The sequence below is a fragment of the Podarcis filfolensis genome, assembly GCF_964270895.1.
Source record: "Podarcis filfolensis genome assembly, chromosome: 3".
Lineage (NCBI taxonomy): Eukaryota > Metazoa > Chordata > Lepidosauria > Squamata > Lacertidae > Podarcis > Podarcis filfolensis.
The window spans coordinates 93,672,327-93,698,147 of NC_139606.1; the positions used below are offsets into that span (position 1 = coordinate 93,672,327).

General features: G+C 43.6%; 1 protein-coding gene across 1 annotated transcript; it reads right to left on the minus strand.

The window, feature by feature from the left end:
• Positions 1–21,750, minus strand: LYPLAL1 (lysophospholipase like 1). Its single transcript, XM_083606262.1, has 5 exons — positions 21,615–21,750; positions 16,682–16,781; positions 8,383–8,552; positions 661–776; positions 1–256 (listed from the first exon to the last, which is right to left on the minus strand). The coding sequence occupies exons 1-5, from the start codon at positions 21,697–21,699 to the stop codon at positions 38–40; spliced, it is 690 nt and encodes a 229-aa protein (XP_083462388.1). The 5' UTR covers positions 21,700–21,750; the 3' UTR covers positions 1–37.
• Between the last annotated feature and the right edge of the window lie 4,071 nt (positions 21,751–25,821).

Genomic DNA, 25,821 nt, shown 5'->3' on the forward strand with positions numbered 1-25,821 from the left:
TTTCTTTTCTATATATACTTCCATTTATTGTTCATGGTTACTCTGGCAATTTCTTCAAAATCCAAGCTTGCAGTTTGTCCAGCTCACTTTTGTTTAGTTCATGATAAAGGTTTGGCAAGCTCAGAAATGTAGTCGCTACTCCCAGGGATTTCAACATCTTGTTGGTTTCTTCACCCCACGAATACAGAACCAGTTCATCAGCAGTTCCATGGCACTGAAATAACTCTGGTGGTTCCCTTTCAATTTTCTTCAGCGCCTGTTAGCAAAGGAGACATCTGTGCTGTTACCACAATAGAGAAGCGAAGGGGGATATTTTACAGTGGATATGCAGTGATCCACCTAGATTAGTGAGTGCATGGAATATCCAGCAAGTGTAAGGAACTGCAGAAAGATCAATAAGCAATTGCCCACTGCTTTCTACTTTCAGAACATTGGTCCATCTAAACCCGTTTACTGTGATTAGTAAAGTGTATCAGAGATCTTAGCTTTAAAGCTGAGACCAATGAGTAATCATTATCTTTGCTCAACTAAAAGATATTGAAAAGGGAGTGTACAGGGGTCTCTGCCACTTACATGGGGGGGGTTACACTCTGGCACAACCTTCTAAGATTTTAAATGGCCACAATGGGACAAACAGTTAGCAAAGAGTTTGGCACCCACCTGGTAAACAGCAGAGGTCTTACTGAGGAAGCTCGAAAGAGCAAACACTCCAGCTACATCTTGGTGGTACCTATAGGCTAACTGCATTGCCATGCCTCCTCCCATTGAAAAACCACCTATGGATTTTTAAGGGGGAAAACAATGTTAAAGCAAACATTCAGAGCTCTGAGAAACTATTGGAAATGCTTTCAGTGATGACTTTCTGCTTTCTGTAGGAAACACGTTTGAGCAAGCTAAAACTTAATCAAGTTGTACAGACTGTATCTCTGTTCACAAAGAAAAAAGGCCTGCCAAATGTCTGTGCAGCCCGGTCCATATTGACTGCGATGAACACTTTTGATTTTTAACCAATCTCTACCCCACAATATATTTGACTGTATATAAGGACTTTATAGTTTCAGTTGCACAGGGATTCCAAGGGACTATTCATACTTTTAGACAAATCAGACTTCTGGTTTACTTGGTGCCCCCTCTTTTTTTGTGGCTTCTCAAAGCATGAGAAGGGGGAAATGTGGTCTTTTAGATGTTGCTAGACTCCAATTCCCATCAGCCCCAGCCAGCATGGTCAATGGTCAGGGATGATGGAAGCTTGAGTCAACCTCTGGATGGCCACAAATTCCCTTCCACGTCATGGTGAATTATGAAGACCAAACTGGAATCTATAAGTTCAATTCTATGGAGACTTAATGGGGGTTCATCCACACTTCTGTGTGGTTTAATGTTTTATACTGCTTGTCGCATGGGTTCTGGGCACAAGTCTGAGAGGATCTTCGTTTGCCCAGCTACTTTCCCTGGGAAAGCCCATGGTTTACTGCTGGATCAGAAGAAACGCCAATCTGCAAAAAACCTAAAGAGGTAAACAGCAGGTTTTCCCGGGGAAAAGCAGCAGAACGAAAAAACCAACCCTTTCAAACTCATGACTTGAAATCATGGGAGCCCAAAGAAGTGGCACCCACTATGTTAAACAAGGCAAATGTACAAAGGTCTGCAGTGTAAAAGTGCGATCTTGTGCACTTATATGTGGAAATAAATCCCACAGAGTTCAACAGGACTTACTCTCAGGTAAACGTACAGGGATTGCAACAAAAAATCCCCCCAAAACTGCTTCCCATTTGTCTCATGAAGGCTGTAGTAGAAAATCTCCAGGTATCTTCTGAAAGAACAGGTCCGCTATGAAAATGTAGGTATGAACGACTATTACGCACTTTGCTCTTTTTTCAAAAAGAAATAACTGCTCACGAGTCCTCTACTTATTTCCTTATGCCCTCCAGCGAATGATGCCATCACCGCAACACTTGTAAAAATACAGTGGACAAGTTTCGCTCTGTATTAATAGATGCATATTTATGGTCAGACGCTGGTGCATAGGGTGCATACATAAAACTAAATACATTTGGATGTTTCAGAATTCAGAGGCAATATGGAGCACATGAATTTGCTCTGAATTTGGAAATGATTTGCAGCAGAATCCTTTGCATGTGTATTCAGAATTAAGTCCCCCCGATATCAACTGGCCTGGCTCTAAGCTAAGTGTATACACTTCTCTCTCTCCATTTCTTCTTTTCTTTTCAAAATTCACTTACACTGGAGCTCACAAAGCAACCTGCAATTACTCACTGGCAGCGCCTGATAATGCAGTCACCTTCTGTGAGGACAGAAAAGCTTACGGCTTTCATGTGGTTCCTGCTATTCAGGAAAAAACCTGAATGCCAGAAGTTGGTTTGTTGAAATTTGGTTTTGTAGGGGGAAGCCTGCAGTTTATTACTCAGAAAAACATGGTCTCCAGGAGAATTGTGGAGAGGGAAAGCTTTGCAGGCCCCTGGTCTGGAAACAGTGGGTTTCATTGAAGGGGAAATGCTGTCATTTCAAAGCACCATTCTTACCATGAAAACCTACACTAGTCCTGCATAAGCTCGTGTTGAGCATAATATGGATGGCACAGTCATAACAAGGGAGCTTTGGGGCCAATTTTCAGTGTCTAAAGTGAAATCTAAAAATAAAATGTATAGTGCAATAACTAGGCATGTATGAAATGTACTTGTCAGTGTCAATTTTGTATGTTTCATTTTTCAGTCCATTTCATACTGTTTCTGCAGAAATCTATAGGGTTTTTTAAAGTAATTCTTAAAGTTGCTTTTAAATACATATGTTATCATAGGTTATCTCAATGCACTCATTGCTAAATGTTTTCCCACCCAGTAAACTCACATTTGTTATGTATTTTGCTAAGGGGTTTTGTTTGTTTGTTTTGAGCCATGAGCTCTATTGCAAAATTTGGAGTTGTATGTATTTGCTACTTAATGCCCAAGTGGCTTTTGGTCATTACGTGGTATATTAAGGATAATTACATTCTGATCAGTGTATATATTAGTCCAGGAACTGTATATTAGATCAGTTTGCTTCTTCTTATTAAACAAATTTACAGCCCACTTTACAGCATAAAGCCATCAATGCAGTGCACAATCAAAAAACATAATAAAACAGAAAAACACAAGCTCTGAAAACAATAAAAACAATTCAACACACCCTGAAACACAAGAAAACCATCCCTACAAGTTCCAAAACCAGCAAAACAATTTCATCATAAATAAAATTGATATTCCTTATATGATTGCATTACGTGTCAGGAGAAGCCTTCTTTTAAAAAAATGCCTTGTGGACCAAACAAAATTCTCTTCCATCTCTAACAATAACACTTCACTGGATGGACAAAATATGTCTGTCCAATGACGTCACTGTAATACCATACAGACTGAGACATACAAGGTTTGTTTAATCATCTCAGTTATATGCGGTAAGTTGCCTGTGGCAAAAAACAACAGAACATGGTGCCTCAAAACTTGGCTGTGACTACAATCCTGGCACAGTGATGCCGCTTAAATCTTACTGAAGTGAGCAAGTTTACTGTGCATACACTCGCAGCAGAAATACAGTGGTTGCCATTTAAGTCTGAAATTGGCCACACATAACATAATGGGGGCATTTGGCACAGAACAACTAAGCAGAGCAGTTGCCCCAGTCAAGTTATTTCAACGAGTTCAGTGCAGGGTGTTATTCAATAAATGACAGTACCCTTTCTCATTCTTCTTCGTCATCCTGTCCAGACCCAGAAGCCAATGAATATGCCAATATTTATAGGAAACACGGCAACTTTCATATTCCTTCTCCCATGGCTCAGTAGCTACGGAAGAAGCCTAGCAATCAACAAGAAAGTAGTTGTGTGTCCTGTGTTATTGTAATGAAACAAGGGGTCAAAAACCATGCATGTATTCCTTGGCGTTCTGTCGAGTCTACGGCTCTGTCACAGAAGGTTTATTTTCATTGGCTGCTTATGAAAGCGACTACAGGTGGCAGGAACCCATTGGCTTGGATCAGCATTTCTGTGGCGTACCAAACTCGTAGAAGGAAGAAATAAGGGAGAAGGAAAAAAACGGTCCTGAGAAAACTACAAGAGAGGAAGCAAAGACTTTAAGAGCTAAAATCATATATGGTTTTACTCCACTGCCAGTACAGCAGAGGTAAAAATTGCAGCTTGCACCCGATCCTGCAATATATGTGACTCAAATGGAGATAGGGAATTTGTGGCCTTTCAAATGTTGTTGGACTCCAACTCCCATCAGCCCCATCTAGCATAGCCAATGGTCAGAGATGATGGGAGTTCAGTAACATCTGGTGAGCCACAATGGAATATTTTCCCAGAATGGGGAACAAAGTAACAAAGATGAACTGAGAAAATGCAATATACAAAAATAACAAAATCATAGGAACAGATCCAAGAAACAACACATTTAACAATTCTTACATGATTGAAACAAGCAAAACTACAGTGAGGCCAAATTTAAAATCTCCAAATACCCAGGTAAACAAAAAGAAAACAAACCAAGAAACACTAGGGAACATTCCAACCGATTAACCAACCAATAGTCATAATCCAGGGCCATCAGTTATTAAGAGTGGCTAGTTGCCCATGACGTAATTTGGAACGGGGACTTTAAACCTATGACTTGGTATGCACAAAGATGAGACTATCTGCTCATCTATTGTCCAGTGTACAGTGGTACCTCGGGTTAAGTACTTAATTCGTTCCAGAGGTCCGTACTTAACCTGAAACTGTTCTTAACCTGAAGCACCACTTTAGCTAATGGGGCCTCCTGCCGCACTGCCAGAGCACTATTTCTGTTCTCATCCTGAAGCAAAGTTCTTAACCTGAAGCACTATTTCTGGGTTAGTGGAGTCTGTAACCTGAAGCGTATGTAACCTGAGGTACCACTGTATTCTTATATTCTTCTCTGACTAGGAGCAGATCTCTGGGGTCTCAGAGGTCTTTCGTGACAACTACTTTGTGATCCTTTGAAAATGCAAACAAACCTTGGATGTCAGGGGTTGAACCTAAGACCTTCTGCACTCAAAGCATGTGCTCTGCATTGAGCTATGGTCTGTTCACTGTATGCACAGAGAATGAACTTAATGTGCATTAGCGTAACGTATTTAAATAGACAAAAAAGAATCGATGCTTAAAAACTGGCAGGTTGTTGAAAATGGAAAAAGTGACAATTATTAAACCAAGCGAAAGCTTGGCTCTAGTCGAGTTATTGAAATGATGCTTACCAGTTGAATTACAGAGTTATTATTTTGTCACTTATGTAAAAAAAAAAAGATGAGATCTTAAGATACAAGATGTCCTCACTGCATTACTTTATTCTTATTTTTAAAAATGGTGTGCTAATTCACCTGCTCTTTTTAAATAGCTCAAAAGGAAGTTTTCCTTGGGCAGCCACCAGTCAGCTCAGCCATCTCTGTGAAGCAGAGCGGTTCCACGCAAAAACATATTCTCCCAAAAGTGAATTTCCAGACAGAAAATGTCTCTCCAGAAGAGCCCCCTCCAAGACCTTGTTTTTCTGGGCCTCGGTGCAATGTGCTGTGTGTAGCTGCCCTCCCAGCCGGTCCTATGGAAGACACCTGCTCCTCTTCATATGCTTCAGTGTCAGCAGGTAAAATGGCGAAACCAGATCAAACAGACTCTGTGGACCATTTTCCACAAGCCAGGGCAAGGAGCCACCAAGGCAAGGCAAACAGGGACCTTCAAAGAGCAGGGAGTGGCCAGATCCAGAAAGAAAACAGGCAAGGAGTATTTTGGCTCCATCGCTCAGGATCTTGGTGGCATCTGGATGGGATTTTAGACATTCCCACATTAAAAGCAAATTTTCTCAATATTGGATTATTCATTGGTGTGCTCTCAACACCAATTTCACTCAAATGTGAAGAGAACTTTTTCCTCATGTGAGCAATCACACACGAAGAGAGGGCATAGTATGGTGTCAACCTACGGGCTGTAATCTATCCACAGGTCCCATCAGTGCCAAGATTTACTTTCCCCATCTTTCCTCCTCTGCGTACCCCACACCCTCCCCAAATCTGCTCCCCTAAAGTGTTAGGAGGCTCCCTTCAAACCAATTTAGGGGGCAAGGAGGGGGAGAACGTTCTTTGGCTCAAGCAGAAATCCTTGCACTGGTGGAACGTTCACTTTGCTTCATCATCCCTTCCCCAAAGCACTGGGATAGCCCTGGTAAAGTCCTGGATAGCCCCTTAATAGTATTCTGATGTACTGATTGTATTGTGTTGTAACCGTTTTACTGGAAACTGCTCTGGGATTGCAATGCAATGGAGGGCAGTTCATAAATGAAATAGGGTAGAATGCTGTGTGATGTTAAAGACTCACTTGTCTGTCCTTTGCTAGGTCTGCTAGTGGCGTTTGCTTGGAAAAAGCTGGACATTAACTTCCTTCTGCCTCTATACCACATACCCTCACATTTATAACATTGTTGATGTTAATTTTTTACAACTTTATTTTGGATCTTATGATTTATGTGGAAATTTTCCAGTTTATATTTTTTGACGTTTTGTTTACTGTTTATGACTAGTTTTGTTATGTTGGCGTTTATGTAATTTTTTATATGTTGTAAGCTGCCTTGCACATGGTTTGAACTTTGGAAAAATTAAATGATTGATTTACTCCTGTCAAATCACCTTTGCACTTAGTTTTTGTGACCCCCCCCAGTCACTAGCGTACGGGATTCAAAATAGTTTTTATATTTGCATTTTTGTTATTGTATTGTGACATTGCTTCAAGACGCTTCATAAGAAGCGATTCATAAATGAAGGGAAAAAATTATCATCTCTTTTTAAAAAAATCCCTACAATAGTGAATTGAAGCCTGGTTTAGGCTGCAGGGTCAAAATCAGAGTTTCCCAAACTTGGGTCTCCAGCTGTTTTTGGACTACAATTCCCATCATCCCTAGCTAGCAGGACCAGTGGTCAGGGATGATGGGAACTGTAGTCCAAAAACAGCTGGAGACTCAAGTTTGGGAAGCCCTGGTCTAAATGAATACTTCACAAGCAGCTTCCTCTCAAAGCGTAACCCCTAGGATTGAGCCCCCTGTTCTCGGTTCATGGGGGAAGAAGACACAGTCTTTAATTAAAACCTAGCTAAACATTAGTCCTGCCCACCCCGCTCCCCAAATTGCTTTGGTGCTGGATCCAGTTCGGGGGTGGGGTGGGATCCTGGATAATTTAATAATAATTAAAGAGCAACAATAGTTTCTAAGTAAAACGTATTTCCACAAAAATAGGTTCTTATGCAAATTTCTCACGTGTTTTCTGAGCCTCGTCTAGAAGGCATTTGAGCAGCCATAGAGTCTGTGTAAGAGATAGACGACATTGGCTTCAATCCACAAGGATGTTGCCCTGCTCAAGTCTCGTCAAAACTGACTGAAAGCTGTGGAAGGGGATGACCATAATGCAGGAATGGGAGAAGGCAGCTAGCACTGCCCTCTCCACCTGCTGTGTGGGGAAAAACAGCCATTTAGCTCCTCTTTTCCCAGAAGTAATTTGCTCAGTGGCCATTCCATCACACAATTAAACTTTGGTAGCCACAAAAAGTCAGCGTGTTTACTTAGGCCTTTTCACCTATTTCTGGCTTGCATTGCCACAATTCCTCTGAAACAGAAGCAGTGCTTCTACCGCCTCCCAGGCACAGCATCTCATTCCTCCCACAAGTGTGGTGCTGCATGCAGCAAAGAAAACCCAACACATGGGCACCAGCTTGCTCCTTGCAACTGGGCCATCCAGTTGAATCTCATTCCTCCCTATCCCCTTTTTTATTATGTCTATTAGGAGGTTAAGCCTGCAGTCAGAGACGGCATTGTTTTCTTAATCTTAATTTATGTACTGTGCCTGGAAAACCTGGAGCACTTTCCAAATAAATTAGCATTATTCTTGTGCAGTTGCTAGCTCTTTCAACAGAGTTCTGCACTACAGAACTTCCCATTTTCAGATAATAAGATGGAATCTGTTCCAACTACTGCTCTGCTTCTTATCCCAACTGGGATGCAAAGAAAACCTATGTCAGGTGGTGTCGAGAGAGAGAGAGCATATGCCTGCCCCGTTTTCTTCAAAAGACCCATCTCAAATGAAGCAGATGATGGGTCTCCTCTTTGCAACAGAACCTCCGTGTTACGAACTCTGGTGAAACAGAACTTGCTTCCAACTATAATGGCTGAAGATAGCACCGAAAAGACATTAGCACAACCCCTACCTAAGCATTCAGGGATTCCTTGGCTGCTCAAAGCCTCTATAACCACTCACCACATTCCCCGGTTTGGCTCCACTCACAGGATGAGCTCTCTTACAAATGTCAAATATTTTCTTCTTTCTAAATCTTACCCAAGAGTATCCTGTTCTTTCCAATGCCGCTTTTAACTTCATCATCAATCAAACTCGTAAGTGCTTGACACATTGAGTCAATGGTTTCAATATGTTCCGGGCAATCATTAGAGATCTTATATCTGTCATGCCACACGTTGGACAAGGACCCTCTCATCGGTGTATATGGTCTGGAAGAAAAGTCGATGAAAAAGGTGTAAGAAGAAAACTGTAATATATAGCCATGGAAATCAGGAAGCCATGCTACGCCCTAGGGCCTCTCCATGTGTGCCAGGGTGGGGGTGGTGATGGATGGCTGTCACTCAGCCACCCAGGTAAGGCTCAAATTACGGGTGGCTGTCTTAGTAATTTGGAGGGAATGTATGTCAAGAAGGAATGCCTGCGTAAGAGAAAAAGTCCATTGCCCCAAACAATTGTACCTAGATTGGTTCGTTGTTACAACTCATCAGATCTTACAGAGTGAAAAAGGCAGTCAAGGGGAAAGCCTGAGATTTAGGGTAGAATAGTAAGCTTTACTTAACACCAAGAACTTGGACCAATGGATGGAGCCACAGACCAGATTTGGCTTCAGGTTCTCTTTACAGCTATGAATACAGCAGGTGGATTTAGTTTGCTGTTTGTATCACGTTCCTAATGGAGATTTCCACAAGGTGAACAAGACCATATTTACTTTGAATGTAAAACATACGACAGAAATTCTTTATTTGGCTTTTTAAACCCTTCCAGTAATCTGGACCACAGACAGCCCTGGTATTAAGATATACGGTAAGTGGAGCTGCGTATGTCTGTGTGTGATACCATTAAGACCAGAGTATAAAATCAACCAACCAACAGCACCACCATATTGAATTGTTGGGTGGCTTTGGAGACTAGGTATCTGAGATTCTCTCAGTTTAGAACTAGGAGATTAAAAAGAGCCCCAAGTGTACCACGTCTTTCTGCTTATAGCAAAACTTCAATGTGTTTTCATAGATTATATCAAATTGCCATGTTGCATCCTTGGGGGTCCAAGGATTATACCAGCACATGAAGGTGGTGAATGGATGGAAGGATCCTGAGTGAGAGACAGGGAAGGGAAGACCTCCCAGGTTGAGAGACTTGGGAGAAGAAAAGAAAGCTCCCAGGTGAGAGCTGGGAGGGTCTACCACTTTCTGTGTGAGACGGGAGTCAAGAGATACCTTTGAGAGAGGACTCTGTGTTTTCTTTTCTCTTTCTCTGTTTTTATTTAGATAAGTTTATTTTATCTTATTATATCATGAAAAAACCTCCAAGAAAATCTTATGGAAAAAGAAAAAAACCCCTCAAATTGCTCTGTTGTATGCTCCCTTGGCAACATCTGCTTTAAAGGTGGCATATAAAAGATTCTAATGAATAATAAATACAACTTTTCAGTGCATGTTCATCATTTCCTTGGTTGCTCCCTACATGGTGCATATTGGCCCATTCCTATATGGGATTGCATCCCTTTGGATTAACATTTTCAGTAGATGACTTGAACGGCATCTGTAAATGTGGTTCCTCCTTAATGACAACTGGTGGCCTGATTTAGGAACTGCAGATGTACCAGAATTTATACTTGTTGACTATGGGGTTTGTAACAGCTTGCAGGTACGGCTTTGGTTTGAAATTGCAGTGCAACTTCCCACTAAAGGAGACAGTTTACAAACTTTCCATCCCCATATTTCTATGCGACTGAAACTATTCCATGTTAAATGCATGGAACCTGTGTTAAAGGTGGCTTATAAATACTTTAACCCAAGAGCTGTCACCACTGTGTGTGATTTGATCTTCATTAACCCAACGCAACTGTCTCATAGTTACCACAATGCACATATGGAACTCCCCTTTTCATATAGAGCTCCCCTGTTCTTTTCAACATGTGCAGCCATTCCTTCAAAAGTCTGTATCCTTTGCCTCCATTAATGCTAACGGTACCCTGCCTGACCCTTTTGCACATGATCTGCTCTTCTAAATCAGAATGCAAGAGAAGGTTTAGTTCAAAATGCATGTGCTTAAACAGGGGGTGCTGTCCCCTTCTCATCTTTTTTTTAAAGTGTAACAGAAAGAAGAATTTGTAGCTCACTTCTTCCAAGAAGCTCTGGAACTCAGCCTAGTTCCAGGACCATCAATCCAGTTTAGCAGCAAAATAAAACATTTGTCAGGTAAGGGACGATACAGTGTGGATCTGAAGCCTAATTCTAATGGGCAATTAGGCTGTCAGATGGTACAGAGAAGCAAACACTGCACCTTTTTATTATTTTTTTAAAAGAAGCAGCCAGCAGAGCCTTTTCTTGCAAACTGTGTGTGCTAAATCTGGGTAGACGTGGCTATAGTAAAGATGCCATTCCTTCAACAACAGAACAAAGAGGTTTCTTTTCTTTTCTTGACGTCCCTCTTTGTGTGGATTAATCCGCTGGTACTAGCTCCTGACGTCTCTTGGCTCTCATCCCATTGGCAAAAGAAGCGTTCGCCATCAGCACCGATGCCAACCTTTTCAACTACCACTCTGAAGAGCAGATTAATGTATGTGCACATGCAAAAATAACAATCTAAAAATGTCAGCTCTGCTTCTTCATTGTAATAAATGCCGTCTGCTGAAATTTCTTCTGCTTCCATCAGCCCTGGGCAGAACCCAACCAAAGTTACACAATGTTTAAAGTGTCCCCGATTTCAACGCGAGTTGATTTAACCACTTGGCCCAAGATCTCATCCATTTTAGTTCTTCACCCATCAAAGATGGATGCATATGCTTAATTACTTTCCTGAATCTGCGCCTAAGGCTTTGCAGTAAGGTTTTCCAGTTTCCATGTCCGTATGCTATAAAGCCAAGCCGACTTCAAAACCTCAAAACATCATTAAAAAGGATTAAAATAATTTCTAACACAAAAAAGAAGTCTTCCTCTACTAGAAACAGCCATATACTTTAAACCTGCCCCTGTATCACTTCATTGGCTCCAAACTTTCAGAAAATTTAGGATGCAAGACTTAATGGATTGGTTTTAAAGTATAAGCTAGAATGCATTTCAGGTTTATATTTATGCAGGGATAAAGCTGGCAATCTAAAATTCCTCAGGGACTATCTAGGCATCCAAACTTTTCAATAAACATATATATAATATTAAAAGCTAGCAACCCACCGAATATTACACTGTGAATGCCTGAACCAAGAGCAACTAAAAGACTCCAGCAGAGGAGGGAGGACTCAGTACTTGCACTTGGGGGATCCTGGGGCAACTATGATCATTTTAATCTCTTTACTGCATATCCTCCAGAAGCAAAAACTACAATGTCTAAGACAAAAAGAAAGAATTCAGGTACACCTGGCGCTAGTTTTACTAGCTTCCTCCTGGAAGAACTGATTTACACATCGGTGTAAACAAGGCTCTTTTGTCGCTCTACTTGATTTCCGTATACTTGGATGATCGGCTGTTGGGTTTTCCTCTCTGTATGGTCCATTCACACATGTAAGTCATCACTTGATCTTGCAGTTATAAAAGTACTGAATAAAACCATAAATGAATGGAGCCTCCAAAAGAGACACCAAGGAAAATAGTTCTTGCCTCTTGGGGTTACCTGGATGTTGTGACGAGAAATAACACATTTCTGGATAAGGAGACAAATTGTAAGGTGCCCATAATATAGAGTTCTAAAATCTCTAGTGAAATTTTGCACAACTGGGCCCAACAGGGCTTGGGTTTTGCCTCAACTGGCTGAGAACCCATAGCCCTCCAAGTGTTTGACTGCAACTCCTATATGTGAGCTCTCTAACACTGCCCGCCTAAAAACCATCCATTTGCCAAAAGCAAAGAGATCCAGTAGAAAAGAAATGCAAAGAGACTTGAACTTCTCCTGAGATTCATTGATGGCACCACAAAACAGAACCAAAGTACAGGAACCCCTGACTCCCTTGTAGACATCTATAAGGATCTCAATCTAGACAAGTCTGTGTTGGTTGAGGTTGGTGAACAGAGATGGGAATTAATGAAATATTTGCTTGAGAATCTGGGTGGGTACTATGCACTGGAATCTTGCCGACACAATTTTACTGATTCAGCCCAGTTATGATTTTTTAAAAGCTACTGTGGATCAAGTAGCTGCCAATATACTTGAAACAGGGCCAAACTGACTAGTGTTGGTGCCGACCTTTAAAGCCCTAAACAGCCTCGGCCCTGTCTACCTGAAGGAGCGTCTCCACCCCCATCGTTCAGCCTGGACACTGAGGTCCAGCGCTGAGGGCCTTCTGGTGGTTCCCTCACTGTGAGAAGTGAGGTTACAGGGAACCAGGCAGAAGGCCTTCTCGGTGGTGGCACCTGCCCTGTGGAACGCCCTCCGATCAGATGTCAAGGAAATAAACAACTATCTGACTTTTGGAAGACATCTGAAGGCAGCTCTGTTTAGGGAAGTTTTTAATGTTTGAAGTTTTATTCTGTTTTTAGTCTTCTGTTGGGAGCTGCCCAGAGTGGCTGGGGAAACCCAGCCAGATGGGTGGGGCATAAATAATAAAATTATTATTATTAATTAGTGATTCTGTGCCGTGGCCAGAGAAGGACTGAGGGACCTCCTATGAGAAGCTCGAGGTGGGGTGGGTGGGAGTCTGCATTGCTTTGTAAGCCATTTTCCACAAATATTTACTCAAATGAAAAGAGATCAAAATTCTTTGCAAAATGTATCCTGAAAAGCACGTAAGTTATCTGTGGTCTATTGAAAAGAACACATGTAGGGTATCTCTGTTTACTGATAGGTTAACTCTGGATTTGCAGCAGGAAGAATTTCAAGAAGGAAATGCTACATAACGCAAAGATTCTTTGACCTAGATTTGCCGAAGGGAAACATAAAAAGGTATGGCATAGTTATTTCAAAAAAGTGGAGACGGCATAATTTTAACTTGACCACGTTAGCTGCTACAATGCCAATTTAAACTATCACTTTCTATTGAACAGAAAGGCTACAACAAAAAAGGAGCAGTATTCTGTTCAAATTTAGACATTCAAAAGAAAACAAAAGGCTTAAGTCACACTTCCAGCAGCTGAAACATAAATTTGCAGCTATGTCTGCCCCGTTTGCTTTTAAAAACCACTTGGACAGACGTGGCAGCGCATGGTATTTTTTAAAGCCCTGACTTCAGTTACAGCACATTTACTCACAATGATTGAAAAGACAAAAAAGATTAAGATTGCAATCTTATGCAGTTTTACCTGCAAAAAAGCCTCACTAAACATAGTGGGGCTTGCTTCTGAGTAAGCATGTCTTTGATTACGCTAGAAGTTATATTTAACCACTGAAAGTTGATGCAGTTGTTATTTCTACATCTCCCTTAATTCAATGACTCATGCAAACCGTAATTCCCAGCCGGTAAGTTTGCCAGCGTTTGGAAAAGTATCGTTTGGCCACAACTATGAACCTTCTAGAACTCTGCTTTCGAAAAACACATCCCTTAAATTTACCTCCTGCATGCGAACCAGAGGGTGGGAGGCTCCCCTTTAAGTTGTTATCGACTATAAATTCCCATCAGCCACAGCCAGCAATCCCAGGGGTGGGTCAGGGATAATTGGGGGGGGGCACAGTTCCTCATGTCAGATGTAAACACTGGCTAACACACTATGTCCTTGGAGGCTTTTGGACCCAGCGACAGGAGAACCCTGAGAACAGTACATGGGCAGGGGGAAGTTGTTGCAGCTGGATTGCTTGCATGGAAGGAATGGAAAAGTGTGATTCTCCACCCCATGAGTCTTGCGGCTCCTTCAGTGCTATCACTTGTGGCCTGAATCAGCGCAATGGACACAATACGTGTGTTAACTGGCTTACCCATGCTAGAATCCCTGTGTTACCAAGTGCCGGCTTTCTGTGAATGAGACCATATAACACCAGTCTTGAAAGACCTACACTGGCTCCCAGTATGTTTCCGAGCACAATTCAAAGTATTGGTGCTGACCTTTAAAGCCCTAAATGGCCTCGGTCCAGTATACCTGAAGGAGCGTCTCCACCTCCATCATTCTGCCCGGACACTGAAGTCCAGCACCGAGGGCCTTCTGGCGGTTCCCTTGCTGCGAGAAGCCAAGTTACAGGGAATCAGGCAGAGGGCCTTCTCGGTAGTGGCACCCGCCCTGTGGAACGCCCTCCCACCAGATGTCAAAGAGAAAAATAACTACCAGACTTTTAGAAGACATCTGAAGGCAGTCCTGTTTAGGGAAGCTTTTAATGTTTAATAGGTTATTGTATTTTAGTGTTTTGTTGGAAGCCGCCCAGAGTGGCTGGGGAGGCCCAGACAGATGGGCGGGGTATAAATAATATATTATTATTATTATTATTATTATTATTATTATTATTATTATTATCATCATCATCATCATCATCATCATCATCTGGACTTCTCTTCCTTTCCTTCTGATGCTACTATTTACACTCCCATTTACACTATGGTTTGTGTGTGTATGTGGCTGGCCTCTTGGTGGTCTCTGTGGGATCTGATTGGCCATTGTGAGAACTAGACAGGCTGCTGGCCTGGTTCAGCAGGCTCTTATGTGTGTATAACATCACACACACACACACACACACACACACACACACGGGTAACATGTCATGCATCTGATGAAGCAGACTGTAGTCCGTAAAAGCGTACGCCATTTTCAATCTTTTAGTCCTTAAGGGGCCACCTTATAGTTCCTGTTGCAGCACAAAAGTATGCCTGTCATAGCACAGTTTGGGAATCACAGATTTACACCAAATTCTGACTGTGGGAAGACAGCCTATACTTAAAGTATTCCCGACAGATGTTTATCACATTGGTTGATGAGTTTTCCAGGCAAACTCTGCCATGCTGGCCTTGTCGCTGAATGTGAGCTGTGGTTGCATTGCTTAAAAAAAGAAGAAAAAAGAAGGCTCTGCCTACTTTTCACACAGACCTGGCAACATGGCATCACGAAACCTAAAATATTCCCACCCACAAATTGATGCCTGTGCTGCAATTGGCATGCTCTATATGCTAATCATTGACTTAGTGGCACAACAAATCTTAGGGTTGCACAGCTGGCCTGCTGGCACCAGGGAGACGGAATCTGGTTAATTCCAGTAATTCAGATTAATTAATTAGTGGATCAAAGAAACAGTTTTCGAGAGCCAACTAAACACCGCACAGAGTGTTATGCTGCATTAGCTATTTCTGCCATTCACCCTGATTGGACTTGCCTTCCTCAGCATCATTAATAAAGGTCTCAACAGCGGCAGTACATTAGAGCCCGAAAATAAAGAGAGAGAGAGAGAGAGAAAGAGAGAGAAAGGAAGGAAGGAAGGAAGGAAGGAAGGAAGGAAGGAAGGAAGGAAGGAAGGACAATGGCTTTAGAAAGGCTTCGTCTGATCTCTGGGAAACAGTGACATCAGACTCACTGCAGGTAACTCAGGAAATGTGAATGGGGTTGACAATTTGCGAGAGCGCTGAAGCCAAAGATCCTAACGAGAGCCATTTATTTAAAAACAAATATAGAAACTGAGCATTAATTTTTATTCTTCTCTAGGGGGTAGTACAGTGGTACCTCGGGTTACATACGCTTCAGGTTACATACGCTTCAGGTAATAGACTCCGCTAACCCAGAAATAGTACCTCGGGTTAAGAACTTTGCTTCAGGATGAGAACAGAAATCGCATGGCGGCAGCAGGAGGCCCCATTAGCTAAAGTGGTGCTTCAGGTTAAGAACAGTTTCAGGTTAAGAACGGACCTCCGGAATGAATTAAGTACTTAACCTGAGGTACCACTGTATACACATGTGCACATGTGGGGGGGGGGGAGGCACAATTACATGTACTGCAAAATCCTGAAATAATTGTTCTAATTTTTTTTTTTAAGAATAAAAAGCTTTATTGTTCCACTTCAAAAAGCACTTGCATATATGCTCGCTGGAGGCTTTGACACTAAGATTTTTTTTCAGATGGAGGATGCTGGATTTATCAATGGACTAGGGAACCTGTATTGCTATTCATACTGAGGAATAATTCATTGAGAACCCCACTACATATTGAAGAGCAGAGGTGGAGTGTTCTGCCCTCCTCCTATAAGTGGTTAAATATCAGAAGTCAAAGCCTACCTCTGTCATCAAATAAACACAGTATACAGCTTACTTACAACTTGCCCTCACACTGGGGGTAAATGCGAATGTCACAACATATCTGGAGAAAAGTAGTTTTGCAAATTCAACTTAGGACATATCTGCAAACCTTTATGTCAATTAGTTACAACCTTAATAACAAACAGTTTTTAAAGAAGGGAATAAAGGAAGGCTAGTATAAAAATGCATTAAAGAAATACCTGGCAGGAGCTGTTGGATAAATGACTTTTATATGCTGGAAAGACAAATCGTGACTCAGAACCCCTTTGATCCAGTCTCTTATTCCTTGACCGGTATCACCTAAGTAATACAGAAAGATAAAGGCTACTTTAGATATCTACACAATGCCAAATGCCAGTCCTTGTTCTTCATAATACACAAATATAGAATTGCATTATCCAAGAGAAAAACAGAACGTCATCTGGACAAAGGTGCTCAGCCTTATTGGATTTCAGGATAACTAACCACTCAGTGACCAAGTTCAGGTGATTATTCCAGGCTCCATACTCTATGGAGCTGGGACTCCTCCCCCAGTGCCCTGCCTATTCTCCTGTTATAGATTAGCTTTTGTGCAAAGATCCTGGCTTGTATTAAGCCAGATAACTGAAGCAGGGAACGCTGCCTTAATGTCAGTTAACAAACCACAGAAATAAGTCAGGATCACATTGTCCAAAGATTACCCCAAACAGATTCCCAGGTGAGCACATGTGGTTTTGAGATAGTTGGAGGACTTTTGTTTCCCAATTTTGCCAACTGGTGAAACAAAAGCTCCTCTTTTATGAATAACAATTATAAATTATGAGTATATTGGAGGAAAATATTGTAAGGGAAAGGATGGCAAGTCAGAAAGCTTAACAAGTTTGCGTACTTGAACTTCTCGTAGGAACGTTTCATAACAAGAGGAGCCAATGGACCATCTACTCCCATTGAATCCTTCTCTCACAGGGGCAAACCAGATAATGCTTTTTTTTTTTTATTAGATGCTTGTGGGAAACTGGCAAGCAGGACAAGAGCAGTCTCCCCTCCAAAAGATTCAAGCAACTGGTAATTAGCATGACTTCTTCTGTCTATGGAAGCAGAGCACAGTCATCATGGCTAGTACCCATTGACAGCTCTCTCCTCCTCCATGAATCTGTCCAATCTTCTTCAGAAGCCATCCAATATTATTACTATTATTATTATTATTATTATTATTTTATTTATACCCCACCCATCTGGCTGGGTTTTCCCAGCCACCCTGGGCTGCTCCCAACCGAATATTAAAAACACAATATAGCATTACACATTAAAAGCTTACCTAAACAGGGCTGACTTCAGAGGTCTTCTAAAAGTCAGATAGTTAGAATCATAGAATCAAAGAATCATAGAGTTGGAAGAGACCACAAGGGCCATCGAGTCCAACCCCCTGCCAAACAGGAAACATCATCAGAGCACTCCTGACATATGGTTGTCAAGCCTCTGCTTAAAGACTTCCAAAGAAGGAGACTCCACCACACTCCTTGGCAGCAAATTGCTTATAGTTATAAGCAATAGTTGCTTGTTGACATCTGATGGAAGGGTGTTCCACAGGGTAGGTGGCACTACTGAGAAGACCCTGTGCCTGGTTCCCTGTAACCTCACTTCTCGCAGTGAGGGAACAGCCAGAAGGCCCTCAGAGCTGGACCTCAGTGTCTGCGCTGAATGATAGGGGTGGAGACGCTCCTTCAGGTATACAGGACTGAGGCCGTTTAGGGCTTTAAAGGTCAGCACTAACACACAGAATTGTGCTCAGAAACATTGTTGTTGTTGTTGTGTAGTCGTGTCCAACTCTTCGTGATCCCATGGACCAGAGCATACCAGGCACTCCTGTCTTCCACTGCCTCCCACAGTTTGGTCAAATTCATGCTGGTAGCTTCGAGAACACTGTCCAACCATATCGTCCTCTGTCGTCCCCTTCTCCTTGTGCCCTCCAGCTTTCCCAACATCAGGGTCTTTTCCAGGGAGTCTTCTCTTCTCATGAGGTGGCCTTCACGATCTGTCCTTCCAGTGAGCACTCAGGGCTGATTTCCTTAAGAATGGATAGGTTTGATCTTCTTGCAGTCCATGGGACTCTCAAGAGTCTCCTCCAGCACCATAATTCAAAAGCATCAATTCTTTGGCGATCAGCCTTCTTTATGGTCCAGCTCCCACTTCCATACATCAGTACTGGGAAAACCATAGCTTTAAGTATACGGACCTTGGTCGGCAAGGTGATGTCTCTGCTGCTTAGAAACGTACTGGGAGCCAATGTAGGTGTTTCAGGACCGGTGTTATATGGTATTGGTGGCCACTCCCAGTCACCAGTCTAGCTGCCACATTCTGGATTAATTGCAGTTTCCGAGTCAACTTCAAAGATAGCCCCACGCAGAGCACATTGCAGTAGTCCAAGTGGAGCATGCACCACTCTGGCAAGACAGTCCACAGGCAGGTAGGGTCTCAGCCTGCATACCAGATGGAGCTGGTAGATAGCTGCCCTGGACACAGAATTGACCTACGCCTCCGTGGACAGCTGTGAGTCCAAAATGACTCCCAGGCTGTGCACCCGGTCCTTCAGGGGCAGTTACCCCATTCAGGACCAGGGAGTCCTCCACACCAACCTGCCCTCTGTCCCCCAAGAACAGTACTTCTGTCTTGTCAGGATTCAACCTCAATCTGTTAGATGCCATCCATCCTCCAACCGCCTCCAGACACTCATACAGGACCTTCACTGTCCTCAGTGGTTCTGATTTAAAAGAGAGGTAGAGCTGGGTATCATCCACATATTGTTGAACACTCAGCCCAAACCCCCTGATGAGCTCTCCCAGCGGATGCATGTAGATGTTGAAAAGCATGGGGGAGATGACAGAACCCTGAGGTACCCCACAAGTGAGAGCCCAGGGGTCTGAACACTCATCCTCCAACACCACTTTCTGGACACGGACCAGGAGAAAGGAGTGGAACAACTGTATAACAGTGCCCCCAGCTCCCAGCCCCTGTAGACAGTCCAGAAGGATGTTATGGTTGATGGTATCAAAGGCCACTGAGAGATCCAGCAGAACTAGGAAACAGCTTTCACCTTTGTCCCTAGCCTGCCGGAGACCATCAACCATCCAAGTGGTTGGCCATCATTGCCTCCTGTGGCATTGAGTCCCATAGTTTCTAAGTCATCCAGCATGCAGCTTCATTTCCCAACCTATCATTTAACAACGGATTATGAAATTCCCCCAGGCCAGTCCAGTCTTCAATGTATATTAATGAGAGCTTCCAAGACGCACACCAAATCTTTATGGTTGATGCACATTCAGGGAGAGAGGCTTGCCTACCCTTCACGGCCCTCCAAATATTGTTGGTCTTCTGCTTCCACAATGGCCAACCTGATACCAATGTGAAGTGGACAGGCAGGACCTGAGCACAACACTACCTTCCTCACTTGGGATTCCCAGAAATTGGCATTCAGAGGTATACTGCTTCTGGCAGTGACTCATGGCCTGATACTGTGCCATCCCATCCTTTGGTCCTCTTTCCCCCTCAGCTGCAACATCCTGAAATCTACACAGCAAGGGGGTATGAGAAAAGGGACTCAAGAGTTCATACTCTGAATAAATTTTCACTTGAGGAACAGATGTTGTCTCTGGGCCTCGTACTTGCAACTACAGCCCCCCCCCCCGATTTCCATGAAAAACGATCCCTTATAAACACAAGTTTACACTCAGGTAGTAAAAACATTTTAAACAACTTTAGAGTGCTATAACCCCTTTCACACTTTTTTGTGTAAAAAAAAAAAGTTTATTTAAAACCACATCTAAAAGCCTTTGATCTAGTCCACCTACGCAAACACTACAAATGAAAGGGCTGGAAGAGGATAGCACCTGCCGAGGAATAACAATCTCAGCATGCCTGTGGTCAGGTAAACAAGGTAGCCCTAAGGTGATGAAAGTTTCACAGGCGCTAAAGTACTCTGAGGCGGAGCACGTGCTGTCCACACATACATCCGTCCACCAAATCAACTTAAAAATCAGTGCAAACTGAAAGGCAATGGAAACGCGGAAGGCACACACTTCTAAGCTGAAACTGCTTTTGGTACTGTTGTAGCTAGGAAGTGGATATCAACATGGAGCGAGATGCAAGTCCACAGGAAGAATGTCAATCGGACCTGTCCCCCTAAATGCGCTTCCAGACTAATTTCGGGTGGGATTCAATTATATACTGTCAAATTCCGGTTGTGCAATTAAAGGCGATTTGTAGCTCTTGCGCAACAAACCTGCTTCCCCAATGGAACTATTGTTTTTAGCTTTAGTTTTGCAATAAGGAAGTCACAGGAAAATATTGTCCAATCTCTCTGTAAACAAGCAAGCCAATACACAAAGAATGGGGAACCTGGTGCCCTGCAGCTCCTGCTGGGATTACAGCTCCTGTCATTCCTGGCCATTGGCTATGCTGGCTGGGACTGATGGGTGACTGATTCCAGTAACACCAGAATGGCCAATTTCCCAAGCCCATTTAAAAGATCACCACCCAGATGTAAAATGACAGGTACACCATGCACTAGAAGCACATCCAATACTCATTTAAAGCATGCAATTTCCTCCAAAGAACCCTGGGAAGCATAGCTTGCTTAGGGTGCTGGGAATTTTAGCTGTGAGGGGGAAACGGCCATCTCCAGGATCCCCAGGGGGAAGTCACGTGCTTTAAATGTACACCGGATGTGCTTTGAATTCATAGGCACAACTTTCACCCAGCATTGTGCCACCCGAGGGCATCCGCATCTCTGCCAATTCATCCAGGATTGAGACCACCTTTCCGGCGGGCTTGAACTTCTGAAACCTTTCTTTTCAAGGAAGAGCTGTGGACACTCCCTTGGGAGCTGGCGGGAGGTTTTAAGCAAAGGTTGGACGGCCATTTGTCATGGATGCTTTTTGAGATTCCTGATTGCAGAGGGTTGGACTAGATGACTCTCGGGGGTCCCCTTCAAACTCTACAACCCCGTGATTCCTTGCACAAAGAAGGAACAAAAGCCAGTATATATAAAACACCCAACTCATGGCACCGCAACCGCCCACTCCCTTATTGGCGAAGCTTGGGGAGGCTTCCGCGGTGGCGCCCCCTGCAGACCGCTCTGCGGTCGGACTCATCCACCTGAGCCGTGGAGGAAGATGACGGAAGCCGTGTGTCTCCCCGCGGGGGCCACCACACTCCTCTGCAGCGCCGCTGGAGCCGCCATGGCTGTCCCAACCCTCCGGAGAAAAGGCGCGGCCAGGGCGCACAGCGCCGGCGCGTCGCACGGAAAGTCCGCGCCCTTCCATTGGAGGAGGAAGCCCTTTGCGTAAAAGCGCAGGCGCGGCTGCCGCTCTGGGTGAGGGGTAGGCTGCGCAGCTCCGTCCAGCGCTGGGTTAGCGGTCCTCAACCTGTGGGTCCCTAGATGTTGTTGGACTACAACTCCCATCATCCCTTAGCTCTGGCCTTGCTAGCTAGGGGTGATGGGAGTTGTAGTTCATCTGGGGACCCACTGCAAGCCGTGGATTGAAATGCGCCTATCTCCGCGTGGTATTGCAACGTTAGAAGGAGACGAGGGGAACTGCAGGGGAGAGTTGCTTTTTCCTTTTTTTTAACAGTGCAGTCTCACTGTTAATGCTCACTGTTAAGTTAATGCAGTCTCATTAACTTAACATTAATAATTCCCATTGACATCAACGGGGCGTATCCCAAGGGAATCGGCATAGGATTGCAACCTGATTGCTAAGCAATACCTGGAAACGCTTCACTGATCTGTAAGCTGTTTCTGCTAGTCAGCGATGCGATTCTCTGTAGGTAGCACGGGGAGGAGGGGAATGCGCTCTCCCCAGGGCCTTGTTTTGTTTCGTTTCGTTTCGTTTCTTTTTCTTATCAACATACAATTCAGGGTTGAGCCCTCATACTTAAAGCAGTTGCCAGGGTTGTGCACAGCGTACATATTAACGGTAACACAAATAAAGATGGCGGTCCTGTGCACACTTTCTTGGGCATAAGCCCCACTGGATTCAGTGGAACTTCTTTCTGAATAGAGAAACAGAGAATGGGGCTGTAAAGGCCTTGCAAAGGAACAAAAGGGGTTTTTTTTGGGGGGGGGAGGCGGTCTGAAAAGGTGACAGAGGGGAGGCGTGTGTTGGAAAGGGTGGGAATGCCAGCAGTAGACCAGCCCCTATTTCCTTAATTTAGTCCTACCATCCTTTCTCTCTGCAGAACTCTTTTAATTCCTCTTTTTTGTGGGTCATGCTCCTTTAAAGTCCCAGTGCTTTAAATCTTGGGGTTTTTTGGGGGGGGCTTGTATTTTTCTGTGAAAGTCTTCCCAGTGAGGAGCATGCCAGCTTCAGCTTTTCTGTGGGAAAAAGTAAAAGGAACTTCTGGAGATGTTTGCTTTCATTAGCAAAAAGGCAGTTATGATGTGGATTGATAATATGCAGTAAGATAATAGGCGGTAAGAAAGTATTTGGTTGAATTTCACTTAATCATAAGGGGCACAGTATGGGAAGGTGCCTTGTAGGACCAGTCAGGTAGTCTTTTCAACCTAGAACCTGCCTGGCATTTGGGAATTCATTAATTCCTTACCATCTATTTCTGTTGTGCTGCTGTTGCTGCTGCAACCCATCTTAGATCAGGCCATGACCCAGTAGCTGAATACCAATGAGCTAGTAGTCTAACCCTCCAGAAGGGAAGGGTCATAGCTTAGTGAAAGGGCAACTACTTTGCATGCAGAAGATCCCTGATCCAATCCTTGATGTCTGCAGGTAGGCCTGCAAGAGACCCTGCTGCTGCCAGTCTGTGTAGACAGTACTGAGCTAGATGGTCTGATTCAGAGTAAGACAGCTTCCTGCGTTCCCTTCTCACAGCAGGGAACCCATCAAACAGCTGTCTAGGCTCAGTTTGAAGACCTGAGTTTGAAGTGATGGAGAGTCCATTAACATACTAAGAAATTGGTTCTCTTGCTAGGCTTCTCTTAACATCAGATATGTCATCTACTGTTCAGCTGAAATATACGTACCTTTCTGAAGATGGTGGCAGCTGCGACAGCCATTTTGCCCACTGTTGGTCTACTCAGTGCTGGGCTGCTCACCCCCTGTCCCCATAGTCTCTCTCCCCCCCCCACGGCTGTTCTCTAGTAAGAGAGACCCACAGTGGTGGGGCAAGGAGAGGCCCAGAGGGCATTTTGACTTCACCAGCACTGCATCGAACTCACTAGGACTCAAATGCTTATGGGCTTGCAATCTTGCTGTGCGGGTGTTTTTGCATGTCATGCAGCCTGATCCTGTCCACATTTCTCCCTCCTGCTTTCTGCCTGTATTCTCTACGTTTTGCTCACACCTTCCTTGGCAACTAACCATACGTCCTTAGGGAGGCCCGGTGCTCACTTTGAGAATCACTGCAATTTGTTGAAGGCATTTTAATCGCCTTCATATGTGGATTAGTTCAGAAAACACATGTGAGGTAAGCACTTGTCCAGCCCCTCCCTGCTCCCATTTTTATACTTCTGGGAGCTCATGTTTATGGCTTCCACATTTTGCCATTTATTTGTCTAAAGTGGGGCGGGGATGTATTCCCCTCCCCCAGTTTATGTGCTGCCATAATAGCCTCCTCCCCCCTTTCTTGTTTTGTTTTTCATCACTTATTAGCTCAGCTCCCCAGCTGTGCAGCACCACTCCCTGGTGTGAACTACAGAGGCGTAATTCTGACAAGTTTACTTTGGCCCAAAATTTACGGCATTTCATATGGGCAAAGCAGTATCTTGTTCACATTTCCATTGCAATACACTTACTTTGTGTGGCAGCATCTGTCCTCACCGTGCGAGGAACCCTGAAAAGTTGGCGTTTTTGGAAGGTAAAAAATGACGTGTGCCGCCACTTGCTCATTACAGGAACAAAAGGATTGTCGAAAGGGGGAGAGAAGATACATTAGCTGTGCATGAGGAATGACGTTCCTTCTGCCGAGGAATACTCCACATGCCCTTTTTAGTGGTGAAACGCAACTGAGTTACGTGCACCAAATCACTTTTATATACACCTCTCAGGATATGCAGTGCACCATACACAAGGTTACCTGTCAGGTAAAGTAGGCTGAAAGATGGTGGTTTGCCCAAAGCCAGGAAGTTGATAGGTGGCTTTTTAGAGGCCTCTGCAATAAGAACATAGCAGAGCCTTTCTGCACCCGGCCAATGGCCTGTCTAGTCCAGCATCCTGTTCTTACAGTGGCCAACCAGATGCCCATGGGGACTTCAGCACAAGAACCCTCTTCTGAGGTTAACAGCAACTGGTATTCAGAAGCATTACTGCCAATACTGGGTTACTGCCACCTTACTCACTCACACTTGACTAATGTGGTGTACCTAGAAAGGCTTATTAAAAATGTGCTGTTCATCTAAAGCAGAGATGAAAAGCCTGTCCCTGTTTCACATGTTATTGACTGGGTCATTATAAAGAGAATTAGTGGTTCTTAATTGATTGGGGATTCGGTAGTGCTGTATTGTATTATTTATGCAAATTGATTTTCTCTGGAGTTAAAGATCTGACCGGGACAAACCTTGCTATGTTGAGCTCGTATTTTGCACAATTTGTATACGGTGTCTGTTTGATAATGTGTGGTTTGCTATGCCTAATAAAGGAGATATATATATGTTATTGACTGGATTCCAACTTCCGTCACATCCAGTGAGACTTAACTCAAATGTAGGATTCCATGTAAATATGCACAGAGCTGCATGGATGGCGAGTTGCAGCCTGAAGGTCTTTCACACAAGACACGGCAGCAACCCCAAAGGGGGAAATTGGGCTTGAGCAAAGCAAGTCCTGCTGAGTCAATTCCACCTTCCCTTTTCAGTCCTGTAAGATGGTGAAGGGTCAGTCTCAAGGAGAGCTAGGGCCAGGAGCTATAATGTGCAACTGGCTGCCCACAGAACTGGGTTGGAGCCACTGTGGAGGGAAGTGTGTGTGTGTGTGAGTGTGATTTCCTGTGAGTCATAGTATATGGGAAAGGGAATATAAACAAAGCTCCATAACTCAGAAATCATACAATACATTTTCAATGGCTTGTCGGAGACTTCTCACATTCCATCCTTTTGTTCCAGAAACTAGTGCAGCATCCGTTCACCAACAAGTGGCCATAGGGAAAACAAGTTGTCTTTGAAACAGTTCTCACACTTTTATTGACCTATTGGACCCAGGGAAACTCCCCAAGAAGTCTTATTTTAAACAAACAAACAAACAAACAAACAAACAAACAAACAAACAAACAAACGCTGATATATTAACTCTAGTTAGAAGGGGAAAAAACCTTTTGTAACTTTCATAAATCAAACTGGAGTCTCAAAGGCCAT